Source organism: Nycticebus coucang, chromosome 20 (genome assembly GCF_027406575.1).
Source record: "Nycticebus coucang isolate mNycCou1 chromosome 20, mNycCou1.pri, whole genome shotgun sequence".
NCBI lineage: Eukaryota > Metazoa > Chordata > Mammalia > Primates > Lorisidae > Nycticebus > Nycticebus coucang.
This window is the reverse complement of record NC_069799.1, coordinates 30,291,343-30,318,724: the sequence shown is the minus strand read 5'-3', so window position 1 is coordinate 30,318,724 and position 27,382 is coordinate 30,291,343. Positions and strand designations below refer to the sequence as shown.

Genomic DNA, 27,382 nt, shown 5'->3' with positions numbered 1-27,382 from the left:
TTATCCCTTACATAGACCATTTTTGACATGCTGAAGTTCTGTTTGTCAGAAAATTTTCTTCTTGGATCAGCGCCTGTAGCTCAAGCGGCTAAGGTGCCAGCCACATACACCAGAGATGGCGGATTCAAATCAAACCTGGGCCTGCCGAACAATGACAACTATAACCCAAAAATATCTGGGTGTTGTGGTGAGGGTCTTAGTTCCAGCTACTTAAAAGGCCGAGGATAGAGGATCGCTTCAGACCAAGAGTTTGAGGTTGCTATGAGTAGTGACGTCACGGCACTGTACCCAGGGTGACAGCTTGAGACTGTCTCAAAAAAAAAAAAAGGCATATTTTTTAAGTCATCACTTATTTTAAGAGAAATATTGTCATTAAGTTTTGTCTTACACAAAATCATTCTCTTTCCTTTTAGTGTTCCTTGCCACCAATGTTTCTTCATATTCATGAGTTTCTTCACATCTCTCTCCTACATACTTGTTCCTCCTTGCTTTAAGTTTTTTTGTTATTTTGAAAGTAAATGCGATCCCAGTTAAGTCTTTTCTATTAAAAGGCCTGGGAAGGTGGTTTTAGCACTAAAAAAAATAAACAAGTCATCATCAACCAGGGACCACAGGGAATTTATAGCACCCTGTAGGCTTATATTTTACCTTCCATTTTATGAAAGATATGAGAGGGAAGGAGAAGCCCTGAATATTTGGAGAGAGCAGAGGGGTGGCTTTCATGTTATGAACATCAGTTTATTTACTGTGACACAGAGAGACAGCTACCCAAAAACCAACCTTCCCAGAGTCTGAAAGTGGACCTTGTTCAGAAGCTGCAGTGTGTCCACGAAATCAAAAGAGTTCCAGAGAGTCAGACCTGGTTCCAAGATTTCACAGGGTCTAGAAGGGAAGTTTGATCCTCCATCTTCAGGAGAGGGAAATGTCACTTCCAGGGCATCTCTCTAGTAGTGAGGTGATGGTCCCAGCACAGGCTGCTTCCTGAGCCATTCCTGATTCTAGGAACCCATAGTCATGGTGTGGGAAGGGCTCTGTCCTGGTGGTTTCTTGCCTGACCCTAGAGTAACTCTCTCCCTGACAACCTTCTTCCCTAGTGGTAGCACCCATTTCAAAAGCTTCCTTCTGTTCTTGGGCACTGATGCTGGCCTGGCTTTCTCTTGCTCTCTCTTCATCCCAATTCTCCTTATCAAGACCTTAAAAGTCTGGTTTAATGTTCTCCTTGTGGAGCCAGACACCCTTTTGTATGTTTTTGAATATCAGGATGAACTGGGGGATGATGTGCATTGTGGAGATAAAAAAAAAAGAAAAAAAGAAGGAAATGGAGCAGGGGTAGGTAAGGCGCTACATTACCTGGAAAGCAAAGAGTGAGAGCTGTAAGTGTAATAAGTAATGTGCATCAGGCAGCGTGAATTCACAATGTCTAAAGTTCCATTACCTTATCTTGCTGAAAATGTACACTTTCCTCTCAGATTTTGGAACTAAAATGTCACATACGGGGAACAGATGTCAAGTGTGTGATCCCTGGTTTTTGGTTCCAGGTGACACAGCATAGTTACTGGTACCAAGACAGTGGAACAAATGGGCAGCACAAGTAGGTACAAGTGAGCAAAATGTCAAAGTTTATTAAAGCACAGTACACTCCAGAGAAGGGAGACATCTACCTTATCAAGTGGGGAACACCCTGGGTTAGTGAGATTTTTCCCCTTCATGATAATTTTCCAAATCTATGTTAAGTGGTGGCGGGGGTAATATATTTACTATTTTTACTGGAAACGGGAAAATTCTCAAATGGAGAGATGGAGAATCCTCCAATTTCTATCCCTGTAAAGCAATTTCTATTTCTAAACTGTGATAAAAGTGGTGAATATTTTACTGTGTTTATAAAAATGGGTCCCTTCTAGTTATTGTCATCTTACTTGTATGCATGCTGCAAAGACCCACTTTTGTGACCTTGGCCGTATCTCCACACTGGCGTCTCTCTACAAATGACAGTCATTTTTGTAGAGCAAACATCAGTTCAGTTTTTGAAAGCCTTCCAGAAATGCTTTTCTTCCTTGGCAGCCCACTCTGGCATTTTTGTTCCTTATTATTATGGACAAGGGATGCCTTAGAATCATCTGCCCCTATCTCTCTCCAGCCCTATCAAAGAGGATAAACACAACTTTAAGACATCATTGAAATTTGTAGAGAATTTCTTCCATATGAATTATGATTAGAAAAGTATGAGAAATATTTAAAGACACTGTCATATTCTTCACATATGTAGAGTATCTCTGTGAATTCTGTTCTGTACTGAAATGTGTGAATCCTGGTTATAGGTTTCGACACTGTCTTCACAGTTGTAGGGGTTTCCTCTGTCATAAATTTCATATAGAGAATGGTTTGAGTAGAGGTTAAACCCTTGTCACCTTCTTCACATTTATAGCCTTTCTGTTCAACATGAATTCTACTGTGTACAGAAAACTGTGATTTCTGACATAAAGCTTCCACACACCTTCATATTGTGATTTTTCTCTGACGTGTTTTCTCTTATGTTTAGTAAGGGCCAAGAATCAGTTAAAACGTTTGCCATATTATTCTCATTTGTAAGATTTCATTCCAATATGAATTTTCTTACGTGTAGTTAAGTTTGAGCTCTGATAAAGTGCATCACCACACCCTTCACAGTTGTAGGATTTCTCTCCTGAATAAATTCCTATAAGCTTCATAAGTTATGATCACTAAGTAAGGTACTGACACATTCTTCACATTTCTAGGGTTTCCATGTTATCTCATTATTTTTTAACATACAGGCTGGTTTGACCCTGAGTTAAATGGTTTCCCACACTATTCATATTTGTAACGTTTCTCTCCAGAATAAATTTTTTTTTTTTTATGTACAGAAAGGTGTGAGTACTGGTTAAAGGCTCTGCCACACCGATGCCATTCATAGGGTTTCTACCCAGAATGAATTCTTTTATGTACAGAAAGGGTTGAAGACCGGTTAAAGGCTTTTCCACATTCTTCACATTTGTAGGGTTTCTCTCCAGAATGAATTCTCTTATGTACAGAAAGGTGTGAGAAATCCTTAAAGGATTTTCCACATTCTTCACATTTGTAGGGTTTCTCTCCAGAATGAATTCTTTTATGTACAGAAAAGTTTGAGTACTGGTTAAATGCTTTTCCACATTCTTCACATTTGTAGGGTTTCGCTCCAGAATGAATTCTTTTATGTACAGAAAGGTTTGAGTACTGGTTAAAGGCTTTTCCACATTCTTCACATTTGTAGGGTTTCTCTCCAGAATGAACTCTTTTATGTACAGAAATGGATGAGTACTGATTGAAGAGTTTTCCACATTCTTCACATTTGTAGGGTTTCTCTCCAGAATGAATTCTTTTATGTGCAGAAATGGATGAGTACTGATTGAAGAGTTTTCCACATTCTTCACATTTGTAGGGTTTCTCTCCAGAATGAATTCTTTTATGTACAGAAAGAGCTGAGGAATTCTTAAAGGCTTTTCCACATTCTTCACATTTGTAGGGTTTCTCTCCAGAATGAATTCTTTTATGTACAGAAAGGACTGAGGAATTCTTAAAGGCTTTTCCACATTCTTCACATTTGTAGGGTTTCTCTCCAGAATGAATTCTTTTATGTACAGAAAGGACTGAGGAATTCTTAAAGGCTTTTCCACATTCTTCACATTTGTAGGGTTTCTCTCCAGAATGAATTCTTTTATGTACAGAAAGGACTGAGGAATTCTTAAAGGCTTTTCCACATTCTTCACATTTGTAGGGTTTCTCTCCAGAATGAATTCTTTTATGTAAAGAAAGGGTTGAGGACCGGTTAAAGGCTTTTCCACATTCTTCACATTTGTAGGGTTTCTCTCCAGAATGAATTCTCTTATGTACAGAAAGGTGTGAGAAATCCTTAAAGGATTTTCCACATTCTTCACATTTGTAGGGTTTCTCTCCAGAATGAATTCTTTTATGTACAGAAAAGTTTGAGTACTGGCTAAAAGCTTTTCCACATTCTTCACATTTGTAGGGTTTCTCTCCAGAATGAATTCTTTTATGTACAGAAATGGATGAGTACTGACTGAAGAGTTTTCCACATTCTTCACATTTGTAGGGTTTCTCTCCAGAATGAATTCTTTTATGTACAGAAAGGGCTGAGGAATTCTTAAAGGCTTTTCCACATTCTGCACATTTGTAGGGTTTCTCTCTAGAATGAATTCTTTTATGTACAGAAAGGACTGAGGAATTCTTAAAGGCTTTTCCACATTTTTCACATTTGTAGGGTTTCTCTCCAGAATGAATTCTTTTATGTACAGAAAGGGCTGAGGAATTCTTAAAGGCTTTTCCACATTCTTCACATTTGTAGGGTTTCTCTCCAGAATGAGTTCTTTTATGTACAGAAAGGGTTGAGGACCGGTTAAAGGCTTTGCCACATTCTTCACATTTGTAGGGTTTCTCTCCAGAATGAGTTCTCTTGTGTACAGAGAGGTTTGAGGAATCTTTAAAGTCTTTGCCACATTCTTCACATTTGTAGGGTTTCTCTCCAGAATGAATTCTCATGTGTACAGAGAGGTTTGAGGAATTCTTAAAGTCTTTGCCACATTCTTCACATTTGTAGGGTTTCTCTGCAGAATGAATTCTTTTATGTACAGAAAGGGTTGAGGAATCCTTAAAGGCTTTGCTACATTCTTCACATTTGTAGGGTTTCTCTCCAGAATGAATTCTTTTATGTCTAGAAAGGGATGAGTACTGATTAAACGCTTTGCCGCATTCTTCACATTTGTAGGGTTTTTCCCCAGAATGAATTCTTTTATGTACAGAAAGGGATGAGTAATGGTTAAAGAATTTGTCACATTCTTTACATTTGTAGGGTTTCTCTACATTATAAATTGTCCTATAGTTAGAATATTTTGAGCTGTGGCTAAGACACTTGTCATCATTCTCACAATGGTAGATTTTCTCTGCAGTATGAGGTCCCCTGTGCTTAGATAGTCTTGAGCAAGATTTAAAGACTCTACAACATTCTTTACATTTGTACTGCTTTTCCACAAAATGGGTTATCTTATGTTTACCAATGTTTGAGCATAGTTGTAAGGCTTTCCCATATTTTTTACATTCCAATGTTATTTCCCTGGTATATATCATCTTATGTGTATTTACATTTGATAATTTTCTGACAACTTTGAAATGTTTACTGCATTGGTAGATTTCACCATGCATAGCTGTTAAACTTCCGTTTAGTCCATTGTAACATACTCTCTGCTGTTTATATTCATATACCCTATCCCAGTCTTTTATTGAGTTGAAATTCTCAGGGCTATCATTTTCATATCTTCTCAGGGTTATCTCTGGTAATAAAATATTCATGCCCAGCACTTGCGAATTACTCTGGGTAGAATCATTAGATATAACTGAAAGAAATTTAAAAATACAAAATTATTCCATTGAGTTTCATCACAGTTGAATAAATATACATTACAAATTTTGTCTAGAAAATTATGCCCAGCACAGTAGCAAGATGGCATAGGACAGCACAAATGCCCTAATAATTTTTGAGATACATATAAGTAAGTAATACATACTGCATTTTAGGGATTATAAAAACGAAGTGAGAATTTTCAGCTCACCAGGTGAGCACAATGTAAAGTGTCATATAAAGACCAGGTACAGTGGTTAATGTAGCACTCTGGAAGAGTGAGTGGGTGGATTGCTTCAACACAGGCATTTGAGAGCTGCATGAACCAGAGTGAAACCCTGTTTATACCACAAATAGAAAAAATTAGTGAGGTGAGTGGCAGACACGTGTAGTCCAAGCAACTCAGGAAGCTCAGGCAAGAGTATCTCTTGAGCCCAGGAGGTTGAAGTTGTTGTTAACTATAATACCACAGCACTCTATTTGTGGTGAAAGACATTCTGTCTCAAAAATATATAACTATATAAAATCAAATAAGAAAAAAATGATAATGACAAAAGGTGCAAAATATGGGAAAAAAAGTTTGTTCTACTTATAGACCACAGACATTCCCCCATCTAAAAACAGCATTGTCCATATGAAAGTAAACTTTTTCCTCAAAAGAAAAATAGAGACCTGCATTAACTCTACTGGCTTTTCAGGATTTTTCTAAAGATAGATTATGTCTCCCAAGAGGGAGAGTGCTGAAGGGAATGGTGCAGTTTTTGCCATGGGCTGGGTTTGAACCCGCCACCTCCAGCATATGGGGCTGGCACCCTATGCCTTTGAGCCACAGGCGCTGCCAGAGAATGGTGCAGTTTTTATAAAACTGACGGGGGGAGCTGAAACCAAAGGTGAAATATTGTTACAGCACCAGAGAGACTCCAAGACAACAGACAGATTCATGTCTAGCAAGTGATTACAAGCTCTTAGGAGGAAATGGGGGGAAAATGCTTCAGCTAGAAAATAGCCACACAACTCCACAGGCAAAACAATTTCAGAATGTATACTGAACTGCCTCAAGTCTTTAGTATAATTTGGTTCAGAGTCTTGTAAGGTAAAGCCACATCATGAATTTTATGAAGGGTGCCTTATGTGGCTCGGCTCGGTGCCCATAGCACAGTGGTTATGGTGTCAGCTACACACACCGAGGCTGGCGGGTTAGAACCCAGCCTGATCCAGCTTAACAACAATGACAACTATAACAAAAAAATAGCCAGGCATTGTGCTGGGTGCCCGTAGTCCCACCTACCGGGGAGGCTGACACAAGAGAATCCCTTAAGGCCTAGTGTTTGAGGTTGCGGTGAGCTCTGACACCACATCACTCTGTCCAGGGTAATAAAGTGAGACTCTGTCTCAAAAAAAAAAAAAAAAGAAAGGTGCCTTTTGTGATCTTCAAAAGTCAATGAAAGATTAGAACATGCAAAAAATAATAGGGAGACATAACCTGAAGAAAGAAAATAAATACTGTAGAATCAACCATAAAAAATAAAGATGTCTGGGTGGCACCTGGGGCTCAAAGGAGTATGGTGCTGGCCCTATGTGCTGGAAGTGGCGGGTTAAAACCCAGCCATGGCCAAAAACTGAAAAAAAAAAAAAAGATGTCTAAATTACTTGAGTTTTATCTTTATGATGGTAGTTGGGTGAAATGGAAATGATACAAACAACTAAGTAAAGTAATAAAAATGGAGACATCAACAAAAAAAGAGAAGCTTTAAAAAAAGAGAAATTCCTAAGTCAACGAACATGGGGGGTGGGGGGGAAGATTGAGAAATTTTCAAAGGTAAGAAAAACAATACAGAACATCGAGCTCACCACACTTCAGTTGGAGAAACACAAAGAACCCATAAAAAGACATGTGAAGATCAAAGATTTGAAAGCCACATAAGAGCATCTTGAAAGCCATGAGAGTAAACAGATGTGTCATCTCAAAGCATGCTGTTCTGAGATCACTAGTGGATGTTTCAACACACACATTCTCTATCAAAAGAGTTGGATGATAAAGTCAAAGTGCTGAAAGAACAAAAATTTCAGAACACATACACTGTATCCACCAAAACATCCCTTCAAGATAAAGAAAAAAATAAACATTTATCAAGATAAATGAATGCTGAAAACTGGCAAGGAAGAATTGTCAAAGGAAGTCCCTTTCATTGGAAATGATATTATGCTTTATAACAAAGCTAAAATAGGTAAAAATAAGTAAATCTAAAACAAAAACTAAATACATTTAAGTAAAATATTGTATTATATAATGACAAGGCTGAAAGCACTTTTATTTTTATTTATTTATTTATTTATTTATTTTGTAGAGACAGAGTCTCACATTATTGCCCTCAGTACAGTGCCATGGTGTCACACAGTTCACAGCAATCTCCAACTACTGGGGTTAGGTGATTCTCTTTGCCTCAGCCTCCCAAAAAGCTGGGACTATAGGCCCGGACACAACACCCAACCCTTTTTTCTTTTTCTTTTTTTTTTTGTGGTTTTTGGCCAGGGCTGGGCTTGAACCCACCACCTCCAGCATTTGGGACCAGAGCCCTACACCTTTGAGCCACAGGTTCCGTCCCCAACTATTTTTTCATTGCACTTTGGCCAGGGCCTTGTTTGAACCCACTACCCTTGGTATATGGTGCCAGGGCCATACCCACTGAGCCACAGGTGCCACCCTATTTTTTGTTTTTGAGACAGAATCTTAAGCTGTTGCCCTGGGTAGAGTGCCATGGCATAACAGCTCACAGCAACCTCAAACTCTGGGGCTTAAGCGATTCCCCTGCTTCAGTTTCCCAAGTAGCTGGGACTACAGGCACGTGCCACAAAACCAGGCTATGTTTTGGTTGTATTTTTCATTGTTGTTTGGGAGGTCAGGGCTGGATTCAAACCTGCCAGTTCCAGTGTATGTGGCTGATGCCCTAGCTGCTGAGCTATGCAATGAGCCCAGAAAGGTCTTTTAATCATGCTTTAAAATTCAAAGACAAAAACAGAATCTTAACATGAAACTTCTGTTAATGGTATAGGTGTTCAATGAAACAAGATGAAATTGGCGACATCACTAAGTTGAAAAAAAGGCTGGGTGAGTGGCTCACTCCTATAATCCTAGCACATGGGATGTCAAGGCTGCTGATTTTCTGAGCTCCCAGGTTCCACACCTGTCTGAGCCATAGAGAGACCTCATCTCTAAAATAGCCAGCCACTGTGGCTAGCACCTGTAGTCCCAGCTACTAGGGAGTCTGAGGCAAGAGAACTGCTTTAACCCAAGAGTTGTAGGTTGCTACGCCAGACACTCTAATAGAGGATGAGAAAAGTGAGATTTTGTCTCAAAAAAGAAAACAAAACAACACAAAACAAAAAAACTAGCCAGGCATTGTGGCAGGCCCCTGTACTTCTAGCTATTGGAGAGACTTGAAGCAAGATGATCCCTTTAATTACAGAGTTTGAGGTTGTTGTGAGCTATGACAATGCCACAGCACTCTACTCAGGGACACAGACTGAGACTCTGACAAAAAACAAAACAAAACAAAAACCATAGAATAACAAAATCAGGAATATAATGAGTTATAATTTTTGCATTCAACTGAAGTTAGCTTCATATGAGTCTGAATATTAATAATATTGTTATATCTTTAAGAACTTTTTATAATTTCCATTCCTCAAGGTGTTCAGAAAGAAAATATCTATAAATTCATGTGAAGTAAACTAAGAAAGCAATCAGACTAATTACAAAAATCAATAAAATAGAAATGAAGGTAGCAAGAGAAGAAATGAGGAGAAAATATCTTGAACAAATAAAGTAAAAGTAACTTTAACTCATTTATATTTAATGTAATTAACTCAATAATCTAAAAAGATGATATGGCTGAATAGACTTACAATAAATGAGTTTCTACAATATTAGGTCTAGAGAAAACTCCTTGTAGTTTTATGGACTCAAATAGGCTAAAAGTAAAAACACAAAAAATCTGTATGCCAAGCAAATAGTAACTCAAAGTGGGTGAAGTAGCTATTATTATATCAGACAATATATACTTGTGACCTAAATAGACAAGAGAAAAATGTACTACTAATAGAACAGGCCTCTTTACAAAGAATTTTCACTATTTATTACATATACTCACAAACCTCATTTAGGTATATTACATATCTTGTACAATATAAACAAGTATGTATAACATCAATGATTCCAAACATAAGAAATAAATCCTGGCAAAAGCAAAGGAAGAAACAGCCACATGGTCATTTTAATTTTAGACCCTAGGTTTTTCTTCTCTCTTTTCTAAAATTTCAGATTAATATGAGGGTACAAACAATTAGGTCACACGCCAGGCACAGTGGCTCACACCTAGAATCATACTACTCTGGGAGGGTGGATACCTTGAACTCATGTGTTCCAGACCAGCCGGAGCAGAGTGAGACCCCTATCTCTACTAAAAATAGAATAACTGGGCTCGGTGCCTATAGCTCAAGTGGCTAAGGCGCCAGCCACATACACCTGAGTTGGGGGGTTTGAATCTAGCCCAGAACCACCAAACAACAATGGCGGCTGCAACCAAAAAATCGTCGGGCATTGTGGCAGGCACCAGTAGTTCCAGGTACTGGGGAGTCAGACAGGAGAATTCTTGAGCCCAGGAGTTGGAGGTTGCTGTGAGCTGTGATGCCATGGCACTCTACCCAGGGTGACAGCTCGAGGCTCTGTCTCAAAAAAAAAAAAAAAAAAAAAAATAGAAGAAAATTAAAAAAAAAAAAAACAGAATAACTGTGGCAAAAGAATCACTTGAGCTGAAGAATTGGAGGTTGCTGTGAGCTAAGACACTACAGCACTCTACCAGGGCAACAGCTTGAGACTCTGTCTCAAAAAAAAAAAAAAAATTAGGTTACAATGTTTCCATTTGTTAGGTAATGTCCCACTTATACTTTTGTCTCTCACCCAGGAGATGTGTCATATTCCCTTACATAAGATACCATTTTTAATAATCAATTGAAAGATTAGAAAAAAGAGTAATAAGATAACAGACGACTTGAACATTGTGTATTACTTATACCTAACAAACATGACAGAACTCTCTAGTCAAAAGTAGCAAAATAAAGCTGGGCACATTGTCTCAGGGCTGTAATCCTAGCACTCTTGAAGGATGAGGCTAGCGGATTGCTTGAGGCCAGGAGAGTTTGTGAAGAGCCTGAGCAAAAGTGAGACAGTCCTCACTAAAAAATAGCTGGACATTGTGGCGGGCACCTGTACTTCCAGGTATTTGGGAGGCGGAACTCGCTTTATCCCAGGAGTTTGAGGTTGCTGTGAACTACGATGACATGGCATTCTACCGAGAGCAACACTGAGACTCTGTGTGAATAAAAAAAAAAAAATGAAAGGGTGGCGCCAGTGTCTCAGTGAGTAGGGAGCTAGCCCCATATACCGAGGCTGGCGGGTTCAAACCCAGCCCCAGGTAAATTGCAATAACAACAACAACAACAACAAAAAAAAAGTAGCCGGGCATTGTGACAGGTGCCTGTAATCCCAGGTACTCCGGAGACTGAGGGAAGAGAATCGAATAAGCCCAAGAGATGGAGGTTGCTGTGAGCTGTAATGACACAGGACTTTATAGCAAGGGTGAGAAAGTGACACTCTATCTCATAAAAAAAATAAATGAATAAAAACAGAAAAGTGACAAAGGATTGAACTGACATTTCTCAAAGAAGATATATAAATAGCCAACAAGTATTAGAAAGGGTACTCAAAATTAGTAACTACTGAAGAAATGAAAAGTAAAATCACAATGAAATATCATAATACATCATACTCAGAATGAACAATAAAATAAAATTCTCCCACTGACAATTTTTTTTTTGGGGGGGGATGGAGTCTCAATATGCTGTGCTAGGTAGAGTACTACAGCGTCACAGCTTACAGCAACCTTCAACGCTTGGAATTCAATGATTCTCTTGCCTCAGCTTACCAAGTAGCTGGGACAACAGGCACCTCCCACAATGCCTGGATATTTTTTTGTTGCAGTTGTTGTTTAGCTGGCCTGGGGTGGGTTCAAACCCGCCAGCCTTGGTGTGCATAGCCAACACCATAACCATTAGGCTACGGGCAACAAGCCCCACTGAGAATTCTGAAGTGATTATGTGGGCATCTCCAACTTCTCCCAGCCATAATCTGGGGCTGGTCCCACCTATCCAGAGATGTGAAGGGAGATACTTACTCATGACAAAGGAGACAGGCCTGAAGACCTTGGCACTTTTTTTTGTGTGTGTATATATGTTTATATACCTATTTGTGTGTATACGTACATATATACAGACACCATATATTGTCTGTATATAGTATATATAATGACCACCTCCCCAAGTTCACCTAATGTACACAGACTGGGCATGCACCACAAGTACGTATCAGTACACTAGGCCAGGTTCCTTATGCTAACCACCTATGTGTGTCGACAAGATTTTTACAATCCCTTGAGTGGTCAACTTATAAAGATCTCCTGTGTTTCCGTGTTTTGTGTGTGCATAATACAGTGCTGATAAGCATAACCTAAGCAAAAGATAGCTATAAAATAAGGGTATTTTATGACAGGTATGATGGCCCATATCTGTTAATCTTAATCACCTCAGGAGGCCAAGGCAGGTGGATCACCTGAGCTCAGGCGTTCGAGACCAGCCTGAGAAAGATCAAGACCCCTTCTCTACTAAAAACAGAAAAACTACCCAGGCACTGGTTGATGCCTCTAGTCCTACTAAAAACAGAAAAACTACCCAGGCACTGGTTGATGCCTCTAGTCCTACCTACTAGGGAGGCTGAAAAGAGAGGATCACTTGTACCAAGAGTTTGGCGTTGCTGTGATAAACAATGCCTCTGAATTTAACCCCAGGGTGATAGAGTGAGAAACTGTCTCAGAAAAGTTTCCAAGAGTGATTTTGTAACAAGAGAGAATTTAATACATGCTTGGGAATTCTGTAACTCCCAATGACATAGTACACATAAGAAATGTACAGAGTAGATACCTTTAACTATATTAAAGTTGAGAAATTGGGGCTCAGCACCTGTAGATCAATTGGCTAAGGCACCAGCCACAAATACCAGAGGTGGCAGGTTCGAATCCAGCCAGGGCCTGCCAAACAACAATGACAACTACAAACAAAAAATAGCTGGGCATTGTGGCAGGGGCCTTTAGTCCTAGCTACTTGGGAGGCTGAGACAAGAGAATTGCTTAAGCCCAGGAGTTGGAGGTTGCTGTCAGCTATGATGCCAGGGCACTCTACCCAGGGTGACCACTTGAGGCTCTGTTTCAAAATAAAAAAAGTTGAGAAATTGGGCTCACTGCCTCTAGTCCGGTGGCTAGGGGGTCAACCACATACACCAGAGCTGTGTATTTAAACATGCCAGCTCTTGTGTATGTTGCTGGCTCTTTACCCGCTTCAGCTATAGGCACCGAGCCTAAAGAAAAATTTTTAAAAATGTTTCAGAGATCCTCAAAAATATACAAGTATTTTTATGTTCTGAAAATCAACCAAACAGCAGGCAGATTTTGCAGTACTGGATAAGCAATGGAAAGTTCTTTCTTTTCACTATAAACTAGAAAGAACATCACCAAAAACTAAACTTCTTCTAAAAATTAAAAAGAAAAGTTCAAGCAGCTATAATCCTAGCACTCTGGAAAGGCAAGGTAGGTGGATTGCTTGAGCTTAACCAGTAGGAGTCCAGTCCAAGCAATGGCAAGACTACATCTCTTATAAAGAAAAACTAGCTGGTCATTGTAGCAGGAACCTGTAGTCCCAGCTACTTGGGAGGTTGAAGCGAGAGGATTCCTTGAGCGCAAAAGTTTGAGGTTGCTGTGAGCTATGATACCACAGAACTCTACCCAGGGTGACAAAGTGAGACTCTGTTCCAAACATAAATTTGGATTAAATTAAAATTTAATTTAATTAATTTAATAAATTAATAAATTAATTTAATTTAATTTTAATTTTAATTTTACTTAAAAGAAGTCTAGGGCCAGGCATGGTGGCTCACACATGTAGACCCAGCACCTGAGAGCCAAGGTAAGAGGATTGCTTGAGTTTATGAGTTTGAGACAAGCCTGAGCAAGAGCAAGACTCTGATTCTATAAAAAACAGGAAAAATATTAGCCAGGCCTTGTGGAGAAACCTGTAATCCAAGGTACTTCAGAAGCTGAGACTGAAAAATAACTTGAACCAAGATGGTTAAGATTGCTCTGTGCTAAGCTGATGCTATGGCACACTGGTCTGATGGCAACACAGTGAGCCTTTGTCTCAATGAGCAAATAAACATAAGAACTGAAAAAAAAGAACAGAATTGCCTTTATGTAACAAGAGAAAGAAACCAAGGCTTCCCAGAACTCATTTTCAATTAAGCTGAGCTTCGCTAATTACATTGTATTGTGTGGTTTCCTCCTTCAACTTTGGACCTCTGACCAGTGTTATCTGCTTCATTCACTCCAACCTACCTGGGTGCTTGACCACTGTCTGGTGAGTCTTCACCATCCAGGGTTCTTTCCTTTGCTCCAGACAGGTGATGAGCTCTGGCTTGGAGACAGCAAGCCCTGTTTCATTAGGAAAAAAAAAGATAACATGACACTTACTGGGCTTCACCAGTTAATAATCTAGAACCTTCATAGAGTAGAGAACACAACATTTTAGAGATCCTAAAAGAATAATCTAAAAATAGAGGTTTCTGACAGAAACTTTACAACATTTTAAGAGCTTCACTACCCAGTATAATGGAAATAAAATTTGGGGCTAGAAACTAGACTTAAAGGTATGGGCAACAATTATAAGCCTCTACATTTTTGAAATTACCATCAGTGTAGGGAAGGATATTTATCAGCTCAAGAAAGACTAAGATTAATGCCAAGATAACATCTGAAATATTTTCTTTTCTATACCAAGAATTTATGTTTTTCTTAGAAACAACAATCTCAAACTAATGCAGTCAAAGAAATATCTCCACAAAACCCACCTACAGAGAAATAATATGAAATGTTTAGTGTGCAGTTAAGAAATGTGTATGTAAGTTATCCTCACCAAGGAAGACCAGGTGTCTGTAGGTCTCCAACATGACATCCCAATACAAATTCTGCTGAGCAGGGTCCAAGCAGTCCCACTCATCCATAGAGAATTCTATAGACACATCTCTGAATGTCAAGAGTTCCTGAAAAAAAAAAAAAAAAAAACTAGAAATTTAAAAAAACCAATATCATGATGCCATAGGAAGACTTAATTTCATTTTTACCTAAATGAGTGGGTGAGAACTTCTTTTGACTTACATGACTGAATGGTATTATATGATAAGTGTAGCAGAGAGATAGTCACTCATGTGCTCTCTAACAATGAGGAAAGATGATGGGATAACATCTACAACCCCAGTGTAGACACTGCTTTTTGGCTTTACAATGCAAAAATAAGGCCACCGATACAGGCATGTGGATTCTTGCGCCTACTTACATCACACACTATAAGCTGTGCGTATTTCTTACGTGAAAATATCATGGTGAGGTAAATGGAAGATTTTAACGTGTGAAAGCATGAACTGGAGATCTTGTCAAATGCAGTTTTTTGTGTTTTTTTTGAGACATAGTCTCACTATGTCATTCTCAGTAGAGTGCAATGGCGTCATAGCTCACAGTAACTTCCACCTCTTGGGCTTCAGCAATTCTCTTGCCTAAGCTTCCCAAGTAGCTGGGACTCCAGGCACCCACCACAATGCCTGGCTATTTTCTTCTTGCAGTTGTCACTGTTGTTTAGCTGGCCTGAGCCGGGCACCAACCAGCCAGCCTTAGTGCATGTGGCTGGTGAGTAACCACTGTGCTATGGGCGCCAAGCCTCAAATGCAGGTTTTTATACAGAAGATATTAGGTGAGGCTTTATTTTTGAATTTCCAACAAGCTCAACAGGGATGCCAAAATTTCTGTCCCATGATATTATTTTAATCACACGTGAGACTGGATTTATACCAGTGGAGTGTTCGCCCAGTAAACAACCATTAGAGCATTTATTTTCCAAACAATGTATAAAAAGAAAATTTCACAAGGTGCATATGAGTTGATGCTCTTCCCCTAAGTACTTAATCATATTCTGATAAAAACCACTTAAAAAAACTTTTTTTTCAAAAAAAAAAATTATTTTTTCAAAGTTAAAAGTACAGGCTTGTGACCTGTAGCTCAGTGGCAAGAGCACCAGCCACACACACCAGAACTGGTGGGTTCAAATCCAGCCTGAGCCTGCTACACAACAATGACAACTACAACCAAAAAATTGTGGCAGGCGCCTGCAGTCCCAGCTACTTGGGAGGCTGAGGCAAGAGAATCGCTTAAGCCCAAGAGTTAGAGGTTGCTCTGAGCTGTGACACCAAGGCACTCTACCCAGGGTGACACCTTGAGACTCTGTCTCAAAAAAAAAAAAAAAACCCGCTGAAGGTACAGATATCTGTCCTACCTTCTAATCTCTAATGCTATCTTTAAAAACTCTTCTTTAGCATCCGTGAAAGCAAGGCTTTTCTAATAATTCTGATTTTGAGAACCTTGAGTCACTTTAGGCCGTTCATGCCATCTTCTGTAATCTGCATGTGTGTCACCTTATTTTACACAGCACCGAGGGGGCTTCTGGACTGACCCAACATCATCCACACCGGGTAATGTGGGGATACACTTATTTCCATTTAAAATAGGCACAAGGGAACATTTGCAGAATTACAGGACATAATTTTTTATAAACATAAATTTGTGATGAAAATTCTCCAGGGCACATGGGAATCTGGATGGAGAGAATGGAGAGCAGACACTGCTGTATAGGGAGGGAAGGAGGAGGATTTCTCAGAGCCTCTTCACTGGGCAAACGAGTGTTTGAAACAAGCTCATTAGGCAGGAACATCACAAGTAGAGAAGATTTCTAACTTTGAAACACGAGACATTGCAGGAGAAAAGGCAGTCACAGCCCTGTGTTAGGACACATTTAGCTGAGAAGCAACCGGTTCTTCCTCTTTCCCTGCCTGGACTTGATTTCCTTCTCAGGTGAGATTACCCGGATGTATATTCCACCTGCATCTTGATAATACGGCTTTAAAGGCATCAGCACAACCCCTTCACCTGCTCCCACCACATCCACAGGCTGAGAAACCTTGAAGCAAAAGAAATATATACACATCTCTACCCTTTCCTGTTCTTTATTACAGGAGACAATCGGGAACAAGGAGCTTCCACATAAAGACCAAAGTGTGACTTTCCTATTTCTTGCCCTCAGGTGCCCTCCCTGCTAGCAATTTCGGCTATGGCAATGGAATGTTGGTGGTGCTGTCCTGTCCCCGTGAAGCACAAGCAGGGCATGCCCTGTGACCTCCTTTGGGAGAAAAGGCTCAACACATTTTAAAACTTCATGCTTGACACTGGCCTAACCTTAGCATCACATGGGGGTAATAATTAAAACCATGTGGATGACACAATCCAGACTAATAGAATCTGGGAAGGTGGAATCACAGATGATGGCATTTCTTGCAACTGGCCATGGAATCCTACCTGGAAGCCTGGGCTGATAACCACTCAGGTAAGTATCACCTCCCAGGCTTTATTACCCACACAAGGTATTCCACATTCTGGGCCCCTCTAAGTATGTGATCCCGCAAGAGCAGCAATTACTCTATCTAGAAGCAAATAGTTTTTTTTACAATGGCTATGTATGCACTTGTTAACAATTTCAGGAATGGGTGTTTAGCAATTGACCAAAGAACCAAGATTACAGAACTACTGGTGAAGGAAAATGCTGAGCACTTAACCTCCACTTCTGTCCTCGTCCAGCAGACTGACAGATGGCAAGTAACCTTTGTAACAGGCCAGGGGGACCTACACATAGAAAGCTCCTGCACAGTTTCCCAAGGTTTTGTTTCTTTTACCACCTTTTGGTAAAAGAAAGTGGTAAACTCTTTCAGCTGAGAAACATGGGGTGGTCTTTCCAACAGTTTTCAGCCATCTCCCCATGTTGCTCTTGAATAAACTGCATTTTCTTCCAACAACTCTTGTATGTTGAGTTTGGTTTCAGAAATGATTTGTAAACGTTGGGTTTGCCTCAGATTTTGCTGGTTTTAAGTGTGTATGAAGTGGCTTCTTTGACAATTTCACATATTGCTGGTGTTACTTCTCCTAGACTATAGTAACACTCAGCTGGAGAAAGTAAACACACCATAGATTCCCTTCTGCTCAACACTTTTATTTATTTAATTTTTTGAGAATGAGTCTCACTTTGTCACCCTCCATAGAGTGCCTTGGCCACCATAGCAACCTCCAACTCCTGCACTCAAATGATCTTCTTGTCTAAGCCTCCTGAGTAGTTGGGACTACAGAGGCCAGAGACAGGGTCTGGATCTTGCTGAGGTTGGTCTGGAATTCCTGGCCTCAAGCAATCCACCACCTTCAGCCTCCCACAGTGTGAGCATTACAGGTGTGAGCCACCTCGCTGGCCAACAGCGTTTAATTATTTATTTATTTTTCCCAGCACTTTTGTAATAACATAAATCCTCTTTTTCCAGGGAAGACCACCCACCAGTCTTGAAACATAGCATTCTATGCTGACCCTTTAAAGTTTCTAATGCCAACTGAAGGAAGTAGTATCTGAATAAAAACCTGAATTGAAAATTGCAAACTGCAAATTTGAGTCTTGGTCACATATGGATGCAGCTAGAACTCTGTGTACATACATGGGAAGTATGGAAACGGAGAAATGGGGAAGTGGAAATTCTTTAAGTGTACTCCATGCACATATGTGATCCAGCTTGAGTTTGTAGCCTCATACTCTCTGGATCAGTTGCAAGTCTAATAATATCAATTTAACAAAGAGGTGGCCAAGCCATACAGAACACTGTGTAAACATTTTGTGGAATTTTTGAGACAGAGACTCAAGCCGTTGCCCTGGATAGAGTGTGGTGGCATCATGGCTCACAGCAACCTGCAATTGGGGCTCAAGTGATCCTCTTGCCTCAGTTTTTCTATTTTTACTAGAGATAGAATCTCATTTTGTGTTCAAGCTGGTCTCAAACTCATGAGCTCAAGCAATCCATTCTCCTTTGCCTCCCAGAGTGCTAAGATTACAGGTGTGAGCCCAGCCTATCTTGTGACATTTTTTAACAACTATTTTGTAAATAAAGATATAACATAGAGCTGTAATTTTGCATTTTCCCTATGTATTGTGACTGTAGGGGCACTTTTTGTAACACTGTGTACTATAACTGCTCAAGAATAGATATTGGAAATAGGCAGATGGACCATTGTGGCTTCATTATTTGGGACACCATGCACTCTGCTGTACAATTGTGAGCTGTGACAGGAAGGCTGAGATGAAAAGCGCCCCCTAGAGTAACACTCCATGGGACTCTTCTGTGTTTATATCATATGTGGTAACTCTGGATGGTATGTAAAAATACTTTATAATTACAAAGAGAATTATTCGCAATTCCAATAGCCTTCAAAATGGTAGACAGAAAAAGAACTGCCACATTACATAATTAAAACAAAGTGTGATGTTCATCTCCGAGATTGTAAAGATCAACGAAGTCACCGTATTATAGTCCTCACTTGGAAGACTTGACAGCACCATTGGTTATATATAGTTCACCCTAAATTTCACCTTATACTTGGAAAGGCCTTTTGTGTTTGTACTGGACTATATTCAAAGGACAGAAAAATCTTCACTTGTCTACATGATGGAAGATAGTTTCAAACAAGGAGCCAGGGGCACACTACTGGGAAGTCCTGCACCACAACAGGAGCTCTCAAAAAGGTCACTATCTCCTGGACTGTTTATATTCCAAAGCAATGAATCCTGGAACCTGAATTTGACCTGAATTTGAAAAGGCGGTAAGAAGATTATTTATCTGATAAAATTATATACTTATATTTCAAAGAGGCAGAAAAAATACATACAAAATTTTCTAAATTAAAATCTTTAAGAAAAAGGGAGAGAGTAGGAGGGTGGGGGGTAGGGCCTTGGTGTGTGCCACACCTTCTGCTCAACATGATTGCAAGAGGGACTTTACCTAACAAATGCAATCAGTGTAACCTGGCTTATTGTACCCTCAATGAATCCCCAACAATAAAAAAAAAAAAAGAAAGAAAGAAAAGAAAAAGGATAGAGCTAAATCTTTACATTCAAATTGGGGTATTCGTCTGGTATTTCTAATTTCCATCTGCTCTTACATCACACAGGTCTAGGGCCACTTCCTTAAACTCCTGGACATAATTTCATGAGACACTGACAGCCACCACAGAGACAGCATGAAAGACGTTTTATGGAACGAAAATAATCAGAAGACAGGAGCTATCACGGACCCATGAGAGAGCGCAGAGTTTGTTCAAGTATTGGTTGAGCCATTGGCCTGTAAAAGAAACTAAAAAATCTTAGAACCAAATCTTTATACAAAAGCAGAGGTCAAGCCCAGAGGCTGAGTTATTTAAGACCTTTTTTTTACTTTTTATTTTTAGAGACAAGAGTCTCACTCTGTCGCCCTTGGTAGAGTGCTGTAGCGTCAATATATATACTGCTTCAATTTATCTAACAGTTACCAACTCATTAAAAATAAGGTGAAATGGGCTGAGCACCCGTAACATAGTGGCTACAGCACCAGCCACATAAATCGAGGGTGGTGGGTTCGAACCCAGCTTGGGCCAGCTACACAACAATGTCAACTGCAACAAAAAGTAGCTGGGTTGGGGCAGTCGCCTGTAGTCCCGGCCTTCGGGAGGCTTAGGCAAAAGAATCGCATAAGCCCAAGAGTTTGAGGTTGTTGTGAGCTATGATGCCACAGCACTCTACCAAGGGTGACACGGTGTGACTCTGTCTCAAAAACAAACAAACAAACAAAAAACGCTGGGGGTGGCGCCTGTGTCTCCAAGAACTGAGACGCCGGCCATATACAGGAAGTGGCAGGTTCAAACCCGGCTCCAGCCCAAAACTGCAAAAATAAATTGATTAATTAAAAAAATAAAATAAAACGCTCAGCGCCTGTAGCTCAAGAGCAGGGGTTCTCAAACTATGGCCAGCAGGCCACATGCGGCCCTCTGAGAACATTTATCTGGCCCTCCACGTGTTTTTGCCACAGCTTCCTGTCCTGCTTAGTAGTGGACTTGTCCCAGGCCCCAGTGCACTTGTGTGGAATGTGTGCCAACTCTCCAACTCCATTCCTTCCCTCTGTCTCTCCCTGCCAGGTGTTACTGCCGTCCTGCTTAGCAACCCACTGTCTGGGCTGCAGTGTGCATGTGTGGAATGTGCCCCACACTCTCCAATTCCCCTCCTACTCTCCGACTTTGCTCCTTCTCTCTGTCTCTGGACTCCTCATCTCAGTCTCTGGTGTAATTGGAGCCTGTTGCTGCCTAAGGACAGAGGTAAGAACAAGTTAGGATCTTTTTTTTTTTTTTTTTGCTGGTAGTAGGGCCTTTTTTGCAGTACAGGGGGGCCTTTTTTTCCTAAAGTTAGGAGGTCTTTTTTTTTTTGCAGATGGGGCACCTTTTTTTGAGGTTAGAAGAGCCTTTTTTTTGAAGTTAGGAAAACCGTTTTTTTTTTTAAGTTGGTTAGTTGGTTGGGCGTAGTTTCTAGAGGGGTTGCATCACAGTGATAAAGCAAATAGTCAAGGCTCAGTGCTAATGCAAATTGTCAGTGCTCAGTGGGAACAGAGCAATGGTCAGAGCTCAGAGGTAATGCAAATAGTCAGTGCTCAGTGATTATGATCATTGTAAGTGCTTGGTATTAATGCAAATTGTCAGCAGTCAAGTGTTATCACAAATGGTCAGTGGTCAATGTTAATGCAAATGGTCAATGCTCGGTGTTATCTCACGGGGGCCCCAAACTGTTAATCTGCCTAGGGTCCCATGGGAAATTAATCCAGCTCTGCAGACAGCTGAGGAGTAAGAAACCCAATTTAATTGCCAGTAAGTGCATTTATACTCTGATTGCTATTCAATTGTGTATGATGTTGTATATTCTGTGCTGTGTAAGCCCCGGTTCACACTGTTGCAACCTCTGAGCAGTGTGAGTTCAGCCATATGCTTGTATGGCTGAACTCACATTAGATTCGGAAGAAAAAAGGCATATATGCCTTCTTTTTTTTGCAGTGGAATCCGATCACATGGGTCTTCTCACTCTTGTGATGAGATTCCTGTGTGAGTTCACAGATCGCAGTGCAGCTCGCACAGGGTAGTGTGAACTGGAAAGGTGGTGGAGGAACTGGCTCTGTAATCATGCCTGTTCCCTCACCACACCAGTGTGAGCCTGAGGTAAAAGCAGAGTTCCACCATATGGGCACTGGTAAGGTTGAAATAATGTGGACTGGCAAGGCTGCATTGATGGACGCTGATCAGACTGCATTGATGGGCACTGATCAGACTGCATTGATGGGCAGTGCAGTCTATATGTCTCTATGTGGGCAAAGTTATTGCTGGTATACTGTTTTTGGAGCACCATATATATATATGTATTTTACTAATAGCAATTTGGAATCCCTAGGAAACAATGATATCAAGAAAGAAAAAAATTGACTCAGAGTGTAGGATATTCAAAGAACAGTGGACTTATGAATACTTCTTTATGCAGTACAAGGAAAGAGCTGTGTGTTTGATATGCCAGAATATAGCATCTGTGTTCAAAGAATACAATTTGGGTCGACATTATCAAAATCAACATAAAGATAAATATGATAGTTTGGTCAGAGAAGTAAGAAAAGATAAAATATTAAAACTGAAACATACATTGACAACTCAGCAAAATACTTTTGTGAAGCAGAAACAGCTAAATACTTCATCACTGTGAGCAACTTTTCAAGTTGCCAAGATAATAGCATGCACTGGCAGACTATTCGTGGAGGGAGAATTTGTTAAAGAATGCCTTCTTTCTGTTGCCAAAGAGATGTGTCCAAAGAAGGCCGATTTATTTAGTACAGTGAGTCTTTCAGGACCCTCAATTACACGAAGGATTGAAGAAATGGAAGATAATTTGCATCAGCATTTGCAAAACTCCACAAAAAACCTTTCCTATTTTTCTTGGCACTTGATAAAAGTAATGATGTTCGTGATTTTGCACAACTATTAATTTTTATTTGTGTTACGAATGACTATTTCAAAGTCACAGAAGAGCTTTCTGCACTGCTAAGCATCAAAGGTACAATTACAGAAGAGGATATTTATGAAAAGGTTTGCCAAACCATGAATAGTTTGGAGCTGGACTGGGCAAAACTAGCCAGTGTGACAACCAATGGTGCTCCTAGCATGGTGGGGTCTAAGAAAGGAGTAATTGCTCACATTAACCAAGAGATGGACAAACATAACCATTCTCATCCAATAGCCATACATTTCCTCATCCACGAACAAGCGCTGTGTAGTAAATCACTGAAGTGGGACTCTGTTATGAAAACTGTGGTATCTTGTATTAACTTCATTAGAGGTAATACACTAAACCACAAGACAATTTCAGGAACTTCTGTCTGAGCTAAATGTTGCCTGTGAAGATGTTCCTTACCACACAGAAGTCCATTGGCTGAGTCAAGGGAGAATTTTGAAACATTTCTATGACCTACTTCCACAGATTACAGCCTTTCTGCTTTCAAAAAACAAGTACCAGAGCTCAATGATGCAGAATGGAAATGGCACCTTGCCTTTCTGACAGATGTAACAGAGCTACTCAACAGTTTCAATGTGCAACTTCAAGGAAAGAGGAAGCTCATCCGTACTATGCAATCACATATGAAAGCATTTCAATTAAAATTAGGCCTCCTCATTAAACAAGTGAAGGAGGAAAATTTCTGCCATCTCCCCACAACTCAAAATCTGTTAGTGGAAAATCCACTGGTTGCATTCCCAAATAAAACATGTGTGAATTCACTGGAAAAGTTGCAAAAGGAGTTCCAATTTAAAGAGCTTCATCTCCATGAACAGGACATACAGCTTTTCCGTAACCCATTTTCTATTGACATTGAAAATGTGGATACGATTTACCAAATGGAACTGGCTGAACTGCAGAATTGTGACTCTCTGAAAGATGTATTCAAGTCAAGCAGCCTTCCTAATTTCTATGCATCTCTTCCCTCTGAGACATATTGTAATCTCAGGAACCATGCACTCAAAATGGCAATCATCTTTGGTAGCACTTAATGTCCGTGAACAGACTTTTTCCAGAATGAAACATCTGAAATCTCCAACCAGATCTAGACTAACGGATGCACACTTGCATCACTTGTTATGACTAATAGTGACAAATATGAAACCAAACATTGACCATCTCATTAGCCAAAAGCAGGCCCATAGTTCCCATTGAAATACTGGTAAGTTTGTTGATGTAACTTTACTTGTTCTTCATTTTAAATATTGTATTTGTTCCCATTTTGTTTTTTTACTTCAAAATACGATATGTGCAGTGTGCATAGGAATTTGTTCATAGTGTTTTTTTAAAACTATAGTCCATCCCTCCAACAGTGAACGGGCCCCCTGCTTAAAAAGTTTGAGGACCCCTGCTCAAGAGGCTAAGGCACCAGCCACATACACCAGAGCCAGCAAGTTCAAATCCTGGGCCTACCAAACAACAATGACAACTACAACCAAAAAAAAAAAAAAAACAACCAAAACTGGCACTGTGGCAGGCACCTGTAGTCCCAGCTACTTTAGAGACTGAGGTAAGAGAATTGCTTAAGCCCAAGAGTTGGAGGTTGCTGTGAGCTATGATGCCATGGCAGTCTACCCAGGGCAACATCTTGAGGCTCTGTCTCTAAAAATAAAAATAAGTTAAAGTGTAAACAAGACAGAGTAGAAAAAATACAACAAATAACATTTTTCAGAATATCCAACACTTCCTATCTAAAGTATTCTCATAATAACCCAACATTACCTGAATCTAAATCTTTACAGTTAATCTTTTTTTTTTTTTTTTAATACGGTGAAAAGTTATATATTTAGAATTGGCCAGCTGTACTTGGTTTGATGATCCCACTTTTGCTGGCAATATCCAAAGCATCATAATCAGGAGCCAGTTGAACATATGCCTTCTTCTCTCCATCAGGCCTGATCAGGATGTTGAGCTTGGCCACATCAATGTCATAAAGCTTCTTCACAGCCTGTTTGATCCACAATGAACATGAGTGTGTTGTCTTCTATCTTCTTCATGGCAGACTCAGTGGTCAAGGGGAACTTGATGATGTCATAGTGGTCAAGCTTATTTCTCCTGGGGGTGCTCTTCCGAGGATATTTGGGCTGCCTCCGGAGTCTCAGTCTTTGGCCGTTGGAAGGTGGGTGATGTATGGATCTTTTTTTTGTGACTGTGGATGCCTTTTAGCCTACAGTTAATCTTATGTTATACGTTGCAAGCTTTGTACTATGTTACAAAATACATTGCATACCATTCATATGTACCCACTGTTTCACAAATTTCAAAAAACAAAATTAAAAGCACAATACTCATGTGAATTTAACTAACCATAACAATTATTGTGGGGAAGGGGCTGTGAGGGGCCCTGGGGCTGTGACGTGGCAGGGCCTATCACAGCCAGGAGAAGCCTTTACGGAAGAATACGCCACCCCACCCCCACCCCAGCCACTTCTCCTCCTAGATTAACATTCTTTGCAACTACCAGAAGTCACATGGCTCCTACATACTTTTCTTACTACAGCTTTTCCTCTTTAACGTTAATCCTCACCCCAGATGTTAATATTTACCTTGTTACAATGTATACAGTTATGATTTAATAAAAAAAAAAGAAAAAAAAAACACAAAGATAACTGGACAGCACCACAAAAAAAAAAAAAATATATTTACCTTGTTAAAGATACTTTATAAAAGCTGCTTCCACAGTTCGGTGCTGGCTGCAGACAGACCTTCTGACCCTATCCTATCTCTACCTTCCTCTGTGTTTTATATATTTCACTAGCATATTTCTTGTGTGTCTTTCTTTCTAATTTCCCACCATTTCCCCTCAGGTTATCTCCTCCTCCTCGCACTGGGTCCCGAGAAACTATTTCCATTTGAAATCAATTTCATAGACATGAAAATAAATTTAAAAAAGGGAGGGCGGCTCAACGGAGTAGGGCCCCATATACCGGAGGTGGCGGGTTCAAACCCGACCCCGGCAAAAAAGTGCAAAAAATTAAATAATAAAAGTAGAGAATGTGATAGGCACAGACACCCCCACAACCTTTCTTAGCTATTTGTGAACTGAGAATGCACTTGAAAACAGGAACAGTAAGTCAGGCTAAACCAGAAATAGGGAATAAAGATTAAAAAAAAAAAAAAAAACTTGAAAAAAAAAACCGACGAAGTAATGAGGCACTATAGAACAAGTTCATAGCATGTTTAATGATTTTTTTTGATGATGTTTTTTGATTAGTTTTTGATTGGTACATATTTTTAACTTGCCTACATGCTGTTAATCACATAAGTAGATTTTTAATATACTTTGGAAATTATCCCCTATACAAATTCTTAAAATGTGTTACATAGACAAACCATTTTTTTTTTTTTTTTTTTTTGTAGAGACAGAGTCTCACTGTACCGCCCTCGGTAGAGTGCCGTGGCGTCACACGGCTCACAGCAACCTCTAACTCTTGGGTTTACGCGATTCTCTTGCCTCAGCCTCCCGAGCAGCTGGGACTACAGGCGCCCGCCACAACACCCGGCTATTTTTCTGTTGCAGTTTGGCCGGGGCTGGGTCCGAACCCGCCACCCTCGGCATATGGGGCCGGCGCCCTACTCACTGAGCCACAGGCGCCGCCCTAGACAAACCATTTTTAAAAATTTCTCTCACTGCTCTCCAGAATTTCCAGCCTTTCAGATAATGAAGCCTTTTCAGAATCCACTTCCTGTCTCTGTGTTTAACTAGGATTACAGGCAACCGAGCCACTTTTGGTTTGGCAACAGCTTGACCCACCGTGCCCGGCCCTAAATTTATTTTTAACAGAATGGAGGGATTAGGGCCCAAGGTACTACAGCCCCTCCTGGGAACAAGCCCCACACACGCGGTTGGGATTCTTCCTGAGGCCAAGTGGAAGGAACACCCGGCGCTCCAGGCACACAGCTGCTCCAAGAGAGCTCTGGGGTGTGGTCTAATTAACCAATCCGGTAAGGGGCTGGAGAAACAGAGTCCCCGCTGCCTGCCCCTCCACCTTTTGCTCACGGGGTCTGAGGGCCAAAGGTACCAGAGGCAAACTTCACCCTGAAGACTGTAAAACTGAAGAGAAATTGCCGGTTCCGCCACAGTCACTTCTGGCACCAACCACGCCCCTCCCCCCTCAGGACACCCAGTCTCCTGTACTCACCATTTCCCAGCTTCTGGGATGTCCCGGTGTCGTCCCTACAAATCTTCCGGCACCTGCAGGTCACAGGGTGACAGAGGCGGCTCTAGAGACATCTGGATTCTCCAGGACAACCAAAAGCTGAAGAGGGTACCCCAGATCAGTGGCCAGTGAAAAAGAGGAATGCTGCTCAGGATTCCCGGAGACGCCTTCTTCTTTCTGGCTGTGCATCTGATTGGACAGTTCATTTTGGAGCATCCCTGATTGGACAGGGCCTCAGGCCCCACCTCCCTAACCTTGAGAGACAGGAATGCCGTCCAACAAGAGGCTGGAAAGAGGCAAGAACGCTAACAGTTTCTTCACTACAACCCCCCAACATTTTTTTTTTTAATTAGGTACATGGACAATAACTTTATTCATTTTGACATTCCAGGAACACCATACTTGCCACAGAGTAGCTGTTTAACAAATTTCGACTAAAGGAATCAAAAATTACTTACTTAGTGTTTACTCTGCGCTAGGATTGGACACTTATTATTTCAATAGGAGTTAGAGTTTGCTTTGAAGGCGTTTTCAATATACATTGATGTCTAGCTAAAAACATGCACATAAGTCACTTAGTAACCTAATAGATTAAATGACGTTGGGAGTCACAAAAGGACAGGCCATAACG

General features: G+C 40.4%; 1 protein-coding gene across 1 annotated transcript; it reads right to left on the bottom strand.

Moving 5' to 3' along the window:
• Window positions 1–1,530: 1,530 nt before the first annotated feature.
• On the bottom strand, window positions 1,531–26,877 carry LOC128572722 (zinc finger protein 493-like). The gene is made up of 4 exons (XM_053572786.1): window positions 26,734–26,877; window positions 14,486–14,612; window positions 13,909–14,004; window positions 1,531–5,405 (listed from the first exon to the last, which is right to left on the bottom strand). Exons 1-4 carry the CDS (start codon window positions 26,734–26,736, stop codon window positions 2,938–2,940), a joined length of 2,694 nt encoding a protein of 897 aa, XP_053428761.1. The 5' UTR covers window positions 26,737–26,877; the 3' UTR covers window positions 1,531–2,937.
• Window positions 26,878–27,382: the final 505 nt, after the last annotated feature.